Source organism: Echinops telfairi, unplaced genomic scaffold (assembly GCF_000313985.2).
Source record: "Echinops telfairi isolate 266 unplaced genomic scaffold, ASM31398v2 ScPeMD7_443;HRSCAF=831, whole genome shotgun sequence".
NCBI lineage: Eukaryota > Metazoa > Chordata > Mammalia > Afrosoricida > Tenrecidae > Echinops > Echinops telfairi.
In genome coordinates, this window is record NW_022104341.1 from 17,648,514 (window position 1) to 17,662,214 (window position 13,701).

Below are 13,701 nucleotides of genomic sequence, written 5' to 3' on the forward strand. Positions count from 1 at the left end.
CAAGAGGAAACAGAGTGCAGACGACAGAGTACAGAGTACAGAAGACAGCGCTAGTCTTCAGAATCTGATGGGCTTCGTTTCAGGAAGCAGAAAAATGTATACACCAGTCAGAGAAATATTGTCAGATAACCCCCTTAGACTGTTGGGTAAAGTGAAAGGATTTCAGAAGATGGAAACTGGCAGGTGTTTCAATTTTTTAAAGAGGTAAAATGGTGGGTTTTGATATTCAAAGGTTGATGAGTTTACTGGTAAATCCCTGCCTGGAAAAATTGTAAATTATTAAATAGTGCTGTATTTAGACAAGGGTGATCTACAGTAACATTGTATTATGAAAAACAAACCATTTAAAACTTTCTTGGCAAGATTTTTCAAGATCTACATTTGATCATTATGATGATTGTTACAGTAACTAACACTATTGAGAACATTGTACGTATCAGAACCGATTCCAAGCATATGGAAACGCGTCAGCCCACTGCCACCACACTGATCCTGACTCATAGCAATTGGTAAAGGGTTTTCCAGACTGCACATCTCTGTGGTAGCCCACAGCCTCACCTTTCTCCTGTGGAGCAGCTGGTGGACTTGAACTGCCTGCCTTGTGGTTAGCAGCCCAATACCTCACCTATAGCTCCCCCAGCCCCCGCCCCAAAAGGGACCAAATGAAGATTTTAAAACATCTGGGCTGTTAGGAATGATAGAGCCCAAATCATGATTAATTTTATTGTTACAAAATTTAGGTTATGATACTGGATTGACATAGTGGCTGCAACAATAAGTTTAAATTGAACAATAATTGTGAGGACAGTGCTGACCTGTGCAGTGCTTTGTTCTGTTGCACATAGGATCACCGAGAGTCTGAACCAACCTGAGGACACTTGATAACAACAACAACAACAACAACAACAACATAATAAACAAAAATAAAACAAAATCCAAACCTACTGCTATGGAGATGATTCTGAGACAGGGTTTCCAAGACTATAACTCTCCATGGGAACAGATAGGCTGGTCTTTCTCCCCAGGCATTTTACAGGATATGTTCATTGTATAAAATTTGAAAAATCCGGACAACTTTATAGAAAAGTCTTATAGTGAGCCCACAGGACAGAGTAGAACTACCTCTTTGGGTCTGTGAGACTTTAACACTTTAGGGGAGTCGACAGCCTCATGCTTTTCCCTGGGAGCAGCTGGTGGGTTAGAACCAGAACCTTGCAGCTATGCCACCCGGAGCCCTTCACTGTGACTCAGAGAAGACTAGACGGCAGTGAGTTCAGATTTGAGATTTAGAAAATACAAAAATGCCATGGGTTCCTACTACTTTAGAAACAAGCACCATCAACTTTTAGGACATTTTACTCCCATCTTTTTACAGCACATTCAAAGTGCAGAAACACTAGACAAATCCACACACATGCATCATGCCAGAGGCCCATTAGAACACACAGTGTTGTGTTCTGCACTTGCACTTAGCATCATGAGCACTTTCCATTTAATTAAACTTTTTGGCTCTTTGGTATATCATAATTTGCTTGATAATTCCACCCACCCTTTTTTTTTTACTTCTGAATTTCAGGTCATTTTGAATCTTTGCTACGATAAGTAATTTTGTGGCAAAATTCATTGAATGTAAATAGTTGACCACATTGATCTGATTATTCCTTGGTATAGATTTCTAGAAGTTGGTGTCAAGTAAAGGAATATGAATGCTTTAACAATTCTGATGCAGGTGGGTAAAACACTTTAATGGAAATTGTTTTAAAGCATGTTTCCACAAAACTGTGACCATCACCTCACCCTCATTATAAATATTACAAGGAATCAATACTTCAGCCATTTATCAGGAGAAGAGAGCATCTCATTGATGTTTTAATGAGCAGTTCTTAAGTTGTTTGTGAGGTCAAACATTATTCTTGGTTCTCAAACATTCACTGCCATCAGGTCAATACTGATTCCCAGTGACCCCGGTGCTTTCCGAGACGGTAACTGTTTACAGGATAGAAAGCCCGGTCTTTCTCCTGCGGAGCTGCTGGTGGTTTTGAACTTCCCAGTCTGTGGTTCTCAGCCTCACGCTGATAGCCACGACACCCCCAGAGCCCGTTTATTTTTGTCTACTCGTGTTAATCATTTTATGAATTTCCTGTTTGTGTGTGTACCTATTTTCCTGTTGACCCTTGTTCACTTCATAAGGTGGAATTATCAAGCAAATTATAAGTAGTGTTTCTAGACCTTGATAGATATTTAAAAATTCTGTAGTTGTTGGAAATAAGATAGTTTAATACCTTATTTAATTACTATTGCTTTTATATGGAAAGCTATTGATTTCTGCTTCTTCATTTTTTATCTGGCTACTGAAGTCTCACATTGATTCTTGTTATTCTTATTTTTAGAGATCGTGAAACTAAGACTATGGTGACAGAGTTTACTAAGTTGGCCCTTAAGCAACTGATGTATAACTGAAAGGTGATTTTATTTGATATCTTTTCCACTGCTTCCCAAATCTGTCAACAGAAATACCAGTCTCCAAGCAAAGGGGTTTGTCCTGCCCAGAGTCTCCGGACTAAGTCCTGACACGAATGGTGAAGAACAACACTGACATTCTGGAGAGGGTCGGCTGAGCCCCCGACTTCAAGAATGGTTCAAATCCAGATTCAAATCCAGAAAAAGAAGCTTCCGTAGCTCCACGCTACTCATTTCTTGGTTGATTGAGTTTGTTTCTAGATTGATTGGGTGGATGTTACAGGGAACCAGGATCTGGCCCATTATAAATCAGAAGTTTAAAACATGGGGAATGGGGAAGCTGCACTATCTGCTGTTGAAATTGTTCCAGGGGAAACTTGGGGAGCATCTGAGTGTGGTATAAGGAGGATTTCTGCCTTGGTAGGGAGCATGACAAGACATCTCTATTTCTCCTCAGTCCTTTCATTATTTCTACACCTATCTTTGAACAGTTTTATCTCTACATCGATCTTTGAAAGGACCTAATTCTTTACGTTACCCATGGAAACAGGATAGGGTTTTTAGTGCTACTGATGAGCGGAATTGAACAAATATTCCAAACCTCATTTTACTAGCTAGTGTATTCTTCCTTCCCACTTTGCAACAAAGGCTAGCATGCCTAAAGAGCAAAGTTGGTGTGTTGTTCTTTTATATTTTGTCTGTGCTTGCTTGTTTGTTCTAATGATTAGAGAGAAAAGAAAAAAAAGGAGAGGTGTTGGGTGCCATCAACTGTATTCCCAGCCATCAGAATGAACACCTGGAGCTCTCGGGCCCTCCTCCATCTGGGAGCCCGGTGCTGTCGCCTGTCTGAATCCACCTCACTGAGCGTCTTCCTGTCTCCCTCTGTGGTGTTTCTGTTTTTTGCTTGCTCTTTGCTTCCATAAGTCCTTCTCCCGGGACTGATTTTTCCCAACAATGTGTCCAAAGTACCTGAGATGAAGTCTCTCCGTCCTCACTTCTAAGGAGCCTTCTGGCTGGAATTCTTTCCAGGCAGATTTTCTAGGGGTGCTTTAAGAAAGCACTACAAATGGGGTGGCTTTCACAACAAAAATCCATTCTCGCATAGTTCTCAGGGCCACGTGCTCTCTGAAGACTCTAATGATGACCCTTCCTTGCCACAGAAGCTTCTGGTAGCCCCCGTCTTCCTTCCTGGTGTCAGCAGAACCTCACGTTCAGCTTCCACCTTTACACGGTCTTCTCCTTTCTGTGGCTCTTTTTATAAGGATACCAGTCGTATTGGATTACGGTGTATCTAGTTACAGTATGACCTCTTATTAATTCAACTAATTAAACCAGCCAAACTTTCATTGCCAAGGTCTTGTTGCCAGCTATAGGTACCAGGGGTCAGGACTTTAACATATTTTCAGGGGCAACACAATGCAACCCACGGCGACATTGACACAAAGCACAGCGTCTGCAATCAAGTGAACGCAACGCAATCCTTTTATCTATTTTTAAATCATTTTATTGGGGGCTCGTATAGTTCTTGTCACAATCTATCCATCCACCCACTGTGTCTAGCACATTTGTACATATGTTGCCATCTACTTGAGCCCATGGCATCAGCTTCTCATTTTTTCCCTCCCTCCCACCCTCACCCTCCCTCCATCATGAACCCTTAATAAGTTACAAGTTTTTTTTTCCATGTCTTACACCGACTGCTGTCTCCCTTCATCCACTTTTCTGTTGTTCTTCCCCCTTGAGGGGGGCTGGGTTATATGTTGATCATTATGATCAGTTCCCCCCTTCTCCCCCCATCTTCATTCTTCCCTCCTGGAATGGCTACTCTCATTACTGGTCCTGAGGGCTTTATCTGTCCTGAATTCCTTGTGTTGCAAGCTCTTATCTGTACCAGTGTACATCCTCTGGTCTAGCTGGATTTGTAAGGTAGAATTGGGGTCATGATAGTGGGGGGAGGAAGCATGAAAGAATTAGAGGAAAGTTGTATTCAACATCTTTTTGTTGATCCTTAATGGAACAACAAAAAAAATCTATTAGCCAGCTTGACCATCATTGGTATCCCCTTTATTTTAGCTTGATGGTGTCTCTTTATTCATCCAAGAAGTTAAACTATGCAACTGCCGAAGTGCAGATGGTTGCTCTTCCGAAGCCCTAGCTTAGGGGAGGATTCTGTGGCATGAGAAGGACGAAGTCCGGAAGGGCGGAATACTGAGTGCTCTGAAAAGCTACTCTGTGTTCCACCGATTTAAAAGCACCAAGAACCCCTCTAAAACAGCACCATTTTTTTCCTTTCCCATTTCGGCTCCTGACAGACTGGAGAACGCGTGAAGAGACTATGGAGCGTGCAGGATGCATGCAGGGTGGAAAGTAGTGAAATGAAGTAGAACCTGTATAGGTCCTTTCTTTGCTCTACTTCAAACTCTGTTCATAAACAGCAACCAACAGAAATCTGAGCAAGTTCTGAAGAAGAGTGAGGGTTATCAATGTGATGTGTTTGGAATTTATTGTGATGTTATGATCAGGGACTCTGATGAGCAGAAATATAAATTCAAGCCTGTCATTTAACTAGTTCCTGAAATTTTCTTGTCATCAGGTTTTCCAGCTACAAAATGGGATGGAAAGACCTGCTCAGAAAATACCTAGAGCAGTGTCAGGCATGGAAAAAAGGATGAATTATGAAGGAGGGATACTTCAAGAGGGAAGGAGGGTGAGGGAGGGGAAAAATTAGCTGATGCCAAGGGCTCAAGTAGAAAGAAAATGTCTTGAGAATGATGATGGCAACATATGTACAAAGGTGCTTGACACAATGGATGGATGCATGGATTGTAATAAGAGCTGTACAAGGCCCTAATCAAATGATTCCAAAAAATACCTAGGGTATACTTTTCACAAATAAGATGATGGACATACAAGTTTGAAATGTTTGCAAAAGCTCCAGGGTTAATAGCTAACGTTGGAGTCTGCTTTGCTCATCAATTCTGAGGAACAACATGGCAAGTCTGGCCTTCCAGAACCAGGAGACTAGTGAGAACAGGGCGCTGATAACTAAGAAGAGTGAACCGGTTCTATTGCCTTTCCGATCAGAAATGGAGCAACTGTTAGCCCAAAGAAAGCAGCTTTTATCACTTAAAACGAGAAGCAGACAGTACACAACGTGTGAGCCGCTCCCTCTGGGTTGCAAGCTGTCCTGGCAGAGAGGAAGACGTTTCTACACACACCCGGCTTTGTGTGATGGGGAGGGGGATTAAATGCAAAAGTTGCATGGCACGCTGTCCTTTCAGGCGTCTGAAACTATCCACATGGGTACAGATTCTTATAAGCCTGCCCTTCATCTGGCATCGTGGCTGAGGGACACAATGGAGGCCTACTTTTTGCTAACCTCCCCCTGGCTAGGTAGGTTCACTTAGATTGGCTGTAAGTGTAATAGTCTGCATGCTGCTCATTAGCACTGTGGCTGAGGAGACAGTTTGAAAGTACAGTGGACTGCTAAAAGAACAAGCCAATCTGTCTTGGAAGCAGTCCAGCCAGAATGCTCCTTAGAGGCAAGATTGGCGAGACTTTGTTTCATGTACTTTGGACACGTTATCAGGAGAGACCAGTCCCCGGCGAGGGATTTCATTCGTGGTAAAGGAGAGGGCCAGTGAAAAAGAGGAAGGCCCTGGACAAGATGGATTGACACAGTGGCTGCCACAAGGGGCTCAAACTGAAGAACAGTTGTGAGGATGAACCAACTGCACAGCACCTAACAACAACAACAACAACAGAAACGATGAGCATTTATTGACTCTGTATAGCGGGCAAATCTCACTTTAATGGGTTGCCTCACCCTATTTCAATCACTCATGCAGCTCTCCCTTGAATACTCTGTGCTTAGAGCAGGAACCCATTCTGATTTCCATGCAGAGCTTCAGAGGAGAACCCAGTTCGAGATCTTAAATGACTCGACTGGATCCTCCCTGTCACTAGAGTTTTATGTGAAAACCGTAAAGTATAACTTTCACTCTACCTACTGCTCTTGAGGCATTTTAAGGAAAAGGATATCCCACAGGTTATCCTGGTGAGGAATTTCTTGGGGCAATATATTTTCAGGGAATCTATTCTCCTATGAATACCATAGTCCTTAAAATAAATGACGATAGTTCTCTTTGCTTTTAAACAAGGTTAGGTAGTGTGCAACTAGAGGTTAGGAAGTGGAAGTCCTGCCCTTAGCACTGAACTGTGCTGTAGTCGTTCACGTCTCAGAGATTGAAGCTCTCACTCATTTCAGTCACAGTTCTCTCAAGAACGGGCTCTTCCTCTGACCACCCAGTTCTGGGGGATCCTTGTCAGTAGAGACTGCTTTGCCAAGTAGCATTATCATTCTGTAGCACACTGGAAAAACCTTCCCCTGTTATCAAAAAGCAGTTTCCTTAATGAGCTAACAAAAGTATTATACCTCATCACATGGTCTTCTTTTTGGGTGGGCTATTATGTTTGGCAAAGAGATGTGGCCTAGCACATTTGTTTGAAGAAACCTTTCCCTCTCTGGAAGAAATTTGTAATCAGCACAGCGCTGTGGAAACTTGTGTGGAGGCCTTAGTGTTTGAATAGTCTGGCACGGGCCTTCTAATTTAGAAGGTTCCTTCATTTCGCGTACCATTTTTAAGTGAATCTTTTTGGGTGCTCACGACAAATTGGAACTTGTTCCTGTAACTGTGTATGTTGGTTAACAATGGAAATCTATGCACTTTATTAGCCATGGTTACTTTGAGAAACCAATAGAACTCTAAATAACACAAGGACCCAAAGACATGTTTAAGGTATAACCTTGGTCAATCTCCTGGATGACTTATTCTCATTCTCATTCTCACTGGCCCAGGTAGAATGAATAGGAAAAGTATGTATGTGTCTTGGCTGGCTTTGTTAGCGCCATGGGGTCTGTGCAGTCAAACAGCCACTATGTACAGAAGTGCCTGACACTTGGCTTAATATTCTGCTGTCACTCTAGAAATTTGAATAAACGTTGGATAATATATCCATTGTCAGGTTGATTACGATTCAGCGATCCTGTACAATGGAGTGGAACTTCTCTGGAGGATGGCTATGACGGTGAAACTTCATGGGATCAGACGGCCTCACTTTTCTCTTGTGTAGCGACTATGGGTTTGAACCACCTATCTGGGGGTTAGAAGCCCAACACTTGACCCACTGCACTATCAGGGCACCTCCCTCTTTGTACAAGCTAACACTGGGCCCCACTAATTATGTAGTCTTTTTTTTTTCAGGGTCATAAAATGTCTTATTAATTGCTAGGGCATCTCAGAGCTTGACAAAATGGGAATGAATGCGCGGAGTTACCCAGGAGCAGGGAACAGATGCCAAAGAAATAAACTAGAACCCGAGTGTGTGTTTCAATATGTAACTCCACATTGGGGGGGGTTTCTGCATCATGGAGAGAGATTTTCACGTCCTCAGTGGCCACCTTTACAAGTCAAGAAGAAACTCTCTGTGAGGGGAAAGAACTAGAGCGTGGACCCGAGGAAATGTGAGATGCCCTTCGTTTTCTGCGCCATGAGCAGCTTTGGCCGGCAAACCTGGCTCAGTTGCTCAGATTCCAGTGTCAGGACTTTATATGGCTCTTTTCCAGAATGGAGTCAGCCCCAGGCAGGTGCTTGTACTTGTGATTTTTACTGCTGCCTAACTTCCATAGATGCTCCTTGTCCTTCAAATAGACGTTCTGATTTCACTGTCCCACCGAGGCCCATCTGCCCACGCTACTTAAAGTTTCAACCCACTCCCAAGCCCACTGCATTTCTTTCTTTTTAGATCCATAGGCTTGGCACAGAGGTGGGGCTTGAGAGACACTTGTGAAATAAGTGAATGAGGAAATCAGTTGCCGACACACCTGGCTAGAGGTTAAAGCTAAGCAAAACGTCAGCTTTCTGCTCTTTTCGCCTCGGCGAGGTCAGTCCTCAGCAAATTGATTCTGGTTCTCAGAGTTCTTCTGTGCGCACTTCTCAAACAGTACTCTTTTTGTGAGTACATGGTCTCTGGTGGTAATGTAAGTATTGGGCTGTGAATCGCAAGGTAGGTGGTTCGAATTCAGTAGCTGCCTCAGGAGAAAGATGGTGTTCTCTGCTCCCCATAAACAGTTCCTGTCTCAGAAACTCTATGGAGGGTCATTATGATTAACTTGAGAGGAGTGGTTTTCTGGGTTTTATGATATGATCATTTGGGCTCCTCTGGGCCTGCTATCTGCAAGGTCAGCAGTCTGACTCCACCAGTGACTCTCCCGGAGAAAGATGAGGTTTTCTGCTCCCTTGAAGATTTAGTCTTGGAGACCCAAAGGAAGAACCCAGTTCTACCTTGTCTTATAAGCTCTTACCGGGTCTCGAAATTCTACCTTGTCTCAGAGGGGCTCTATGAGTTGAAATGGACACATCTCAACACTTTTTGGGGGGTAGAGTGAGGGAAGGTGAGAGTCAATTGAAGATCTAGGATTTCCCAGCCGGAGTATCACCTATTAGTTAGCCACAGTATTTTCTAACTCCACTGGAGATAATAAAACAATGTGTTCTTTGTGGAGGAGGATTTCAAGAGTGTATGGGGTGTCACCAACCCTGAGGGGATTTCTCCTGGGTGTTTGTACTTGTTCTTCAGCATAGGCCATGCTTTTGCCCAGAAAGGGACTCCGTAGGAGTAATTGTGTCAGGGCGTGCTGAAGGCACGATGGGCATGGCAAGTGTCACTGTTGTTGGCTGCTGTGAAGTTGGCCCTCGACTCATGGTGACCCATGAGATCAAACCATTGTGACAAACAGGGTTTACATGGGCTGATTCTTTTCCAAATAGTTCTCCAGGGCTTTCTTCTGAATCTGCAGTCAGGAAGCCTTAATGAAACCTGCTGAGTTTGATAGCAACACACAGCCCCACTGGCAGACAGGTGGAAGCTATGCATTAGCTTTACTAGCTGGGACTTAAACCCGGGCCACCTGCATAGAAGGTGAGAATTCTATCACAGAGCCTAATATTAAAAGTCAATTGTGGGGGAAAAAATTCTATTGTGTATAACTTATTTTAGCAGCTCTCTTTTGTATATAAATAAACTACTTGTTAAAACCATCTATTAAAAACAAACAAACAAACAAACAAACATCTATTAACTTGAAAAGACCCTCAAGAGACTTTTAAGAGACGAAAGATAGTATTTGAGCAGTTTGCAGAACCCCTGGTTTTTGAGTTGTAGTTAAAATCTGACTTCTGATTCAGGGGTACTTTGATTGTCAGCTTAGTAAGGGGTGAGTTGGTGCACAGATCAGGTAATCAACGAGGGGCACGAGATGAAGTACTTTTGTCAAATGGAATTCATATTTTGTATCCCAAACTTAAGTGCTTTCTTTTAAACAGTAGTTCCTATATCCTTTCATAATTTTGTCTTTACGCTCTTTGTGTCCTTGAGACCAGGCTTCTGACAAGTTTAAAATTCAATTTACTGAGAGGAGGAACGAATGGCACCATTATTGTAATTTAGTTTTCAATTAGAGAGCCTAAGTGCCACAGCCCATCTACTTCCTGTATTGAATCTTTTTTTTTGAAAGAGGAATAGGAAGATTGGAGGCTAATTCTGTTAAATTATAAACATATGCACTTGTTTACTAACTTCCTTGCAGCAGAAATCATGACATTTCAGACACTCACAGTCAGGTGGAATAAATGCAAAAGTGACAATTATCTCATTTCACAGCCAGGAATCAGAAAAAAAATTTTAAATAGGTCTTGGATCATAACAGGCTATTTTTTGTCTTCCAAAACAAAATCTACTAGTTTCTGTGTTGTGCTCCAAGTAGATTAGAAATGAACTTCATGCAAAGGAGTAGGAGGAAGCCAGTTAAAATGAGAGAACTGTGTCTGAGTTTTACTTATTTATTATAATTAAAATATATAAATTAGGTGGGGCTTTGCATTTCGGATCATCCACTTTGCATTCAACAGTTTGAAGGACTCATCAACAGCCCCCTGTCCTTGACTCTTCACCCGCTCCACTCCTTGATTTCCCTCTCCCTCTGGGGACTCCCAGCTTCCATTTCACTCTGGGTTCTGGTCTAGGTCCGAGTTCCTGAAGGGCTTGACGGCATCCAGAAATGAACTTTCCTCTGCCCACTCTCAGGATACTGCGTGTTCACCTTTCCCCGGCAGGCAGTGGGTAGCTGAGGAGCCTTCCTGCTAAAGCAAGGCTGGAGGAAGGTGGCATTTTCCAGCTGTCCAGGAGGTGAGTGTGTGAGTTGTTTCCATGCACTCGATTACTGCTCAGTTTTCCCTCCAAGTGTGACAAGTGTGACTGGTAAGAGGTTAGGTTAGTTGACAATTTGTCATTTTACCTTTTCCAAAATGTCCCACCTTACAACCATTATACTAGTATAATACTTCCAAGACAGAATTAATCTTGTGATCTTACCCCAACAATTTGTGTCATTCTTTCTGGTGGTATACATCTGTTTGTAGTAGAACCAAACAAAAATAGTTGTGTGGTCAAACATCACACACCTGTGTCTTCAGGAACTTACTTATTAAACTCCTGTCTGCTTTGAAGGCATTATGGATCTGGCTCTAGCCCTTTCTGCATGGGTAAGTCTGAATGGCAATTCCTTGCCTTTCTGAAGAACTGAACCCGGCTATAGCTCTAGAACGCATCCTGCTTAAGTAAGCATTATAAGGTATTTTAGAAGCAATAAGGCTTAAACAAGAATGTGACCCATTTCAAAAATGAAAACCTGGAACACATAAGCGGCTACTTTTGTATTTCACTAGGCATGTGACTTCATTTAGTGAATTAAGAGTAGACGCGTTCGGAGACTCAGAGCTTGTACCCACGCAGCTCACAGAGACTGATAAAGTGACCTTTACACAGCTGTAATGGCGAAGGCCTGTGCCAAAAGCAACAGAGCAGAGCTGAGTTCCCGTCCCTTCAAAGAGGACAGCTGAAACTGTGGCGACTTTGTCAACGAAAAGGAAACAGAATCAACGACAACCCAGGGCTTTCTGAAGAAAAGGATATGTATTCATTAGAAGTTAAACACAACAACAACAGAAAGAAGTTAAAAACTATTGTCTTATAGAAAGATGCCAATCTTAGCAGTGGGCTCCTGGTTCCTCCTCACTGGCTAAGAAGCCATTTCAAATCCTTGACTGCTTTCAGGGTAGAACTGAAACATTGTATCCATTTATTAAGAATCCTAGATTGGGATATGCCTTATTGTTTTCGTCTGGTGTAGATTTGAAGAGAAGAGAGGCAAAAAAAAAAAAAGGAAAACAAAAGAAAAAACTTCTACTACCCACCCCGATTTAGCATTACTAATTTTTAAAGTACGAACTTTCCCAGCCCTGACAGTGGCAGAGCACTCAGAGAAAGTGGGCTGTCAATTTCCATAGACTCTTTCTTAAGAAAGTTATATCATACGTTGTTGCTAAGGATAAGTGATAGTACCTTAAATTTCCAGGTTACAGTTTTATAAAAAGTGAAATAAGAAGTTGGATCATTTAAGGAAAATAATTCATATCTTGCTTTGATCCTTTCCCAGAACAAACATAAAAAAACCCAAAACAACTACTTTCCTTCCTGGTATTAAAGTATTTTCCAAATCCGTTGCAGGCACTGCATTCCTTTATCAGGATCTTACTGGGTTTGGGACGCGGATAGAAACTGATGGGGTGGAGTTAATCTGATTTGTGTGCTTACTTACTCTGCCCTTGTTCAGTGCCTTGCCTTGCTGGACCAGTGCTCATTTGAGCTCTCTTAGGATTTCTGGGACGCACTACCAGAAACTCCTGGAACTACGCTATGCCATTAAACGTTTCAGGTGGTGTTTTTCTTATATTAAAAATTTAATATATTAAGGAAAATCTCTTTCTCCTACTCTTAAAAACAAACAAACAAGCAAACAAACAAACTTAACCCAACTTTTAAAATACATTCATTGGTTTAAAGTTGGGGATCTTGTCACTACAGTCCAAACATGTACATTTAAGGAGAAACCTGCATTTCTAAGGTACATCGATGGTGAGCGATTAGCTCATCAAACTGCATTTGGAGTTTTTGATGGCTGTTGAAATGCAGGCACAGACTTTGTGAGCATCAAAGCCTTCCCTTTCTGAAGCCCAGTGGGTCATAAAGGGTTAAGGGAGAAGGCCAGAAGTGTCCCTCCGTGAAGGCTGACAGTTCTGTTTTCCCACTTACAGGGGCTCGGCAGCGACAGGGACAAACTCACAACGTGCCCGTCGTGCCTCACAGCCACCGCCGTCATGAGTTAAAACTGTACGCAGACTTACTGTGATGGCCTGGAGTCGTTCCTTCACCAGCTCAGCTTCTTCCATTCTAGGAATCAAGGACGGGCTGCCTGGGAAGGAAGTCCCAAACTAGCATAAAGCCAGGAGCCTCCTTGGGGAGCGGGGTGGGGGCGACCGAGCAGAAGCGGGGTGGAATCCGTTCTTTTCAGCCGGGGAGAAAAAGGAGCAATTGCCGGCTTGTCAGGAGCGTCTGCGAGCAGATGCACAGATGAGGTCAGACAGACCGTGTAATGAGGGTGCGCTGGGGAGGAGACGCCGAGGCTGTTGGCACGAGTTGACTGACAAGTTTGAACAGCAGCAGCACAAGCCCTTTTCCTTCAGGAGCTGCCAGCTCTTTGTTGTAATGTGCACAGTTAGCAAGGCACATTTCTTATTAACCGTTCCTTACCCAATTCATTATTTTCTGGGAGTGGCACAGGGAGTCAGCAGGCTCAGTGTTTAATCAGCCTCTTAGGTAGCAACACGCAGCTCTGCCTGGATGTGTGTGTGTGTGTGTGTGTGTGTTGTGTTCGTTCCTACAATGCTAGTTTACCTGCACCCTCGCTCCAGCGCTTACACAGTGTCAAGTCATTTATTTCCCTTTCTTTCTCTGATTGGCTTTCAATCATAATGAAAAATCCTGTAGCTAATTTAGAACTTCATATAGTGATAGATTTACCCCAGGATGCTCTCCCACGCTGTAGCAGTTTTGTTTCAAATTCTGGAATCTTATGGTCATGGGGAGCTCGAAGGCACTAACGTGACTGTGTTAAGAATGTGGACCACCCTTAAAGGCTTGAAGGTAATCAAGCGGCCATCAAGCTCAGAAGCAACAAAGCCCACATGGAAGAAGCACACCAGCCTATGCAACCACGAGGTGTCGAAGGGATCAGGTATAAGGCATCATCAGAACAAAAAATCTTACCATAGTGAATGATGG

General features: G+C 42.9%; 1 protein-coding gene across 1 annotated transcript in view; it reads right to left on the reverse strand.

Moving 5' to 3' along the window:
• The window catches only part of PALMD (palmdelphin), a 78,634-nt gene extending 65,573 nt beyond the window's left edge, over positions 1–13,061 (reverse strand). The window contains exon 1 of the mRNA XM_045292030.1: positions 12,765–13,061. Coding sequence (XP_045147965.1) covers positions 12,765–12,809 — 45 coding nt within the window. The 5' untranslated portion in view covers positions 12,810–13,061. The remainder of the gene's footprint in view (positions 1–12,764) is intronic.
• Between the last annotated feature and the right edge of the window lie 640 nt (positions 13,062–13,701).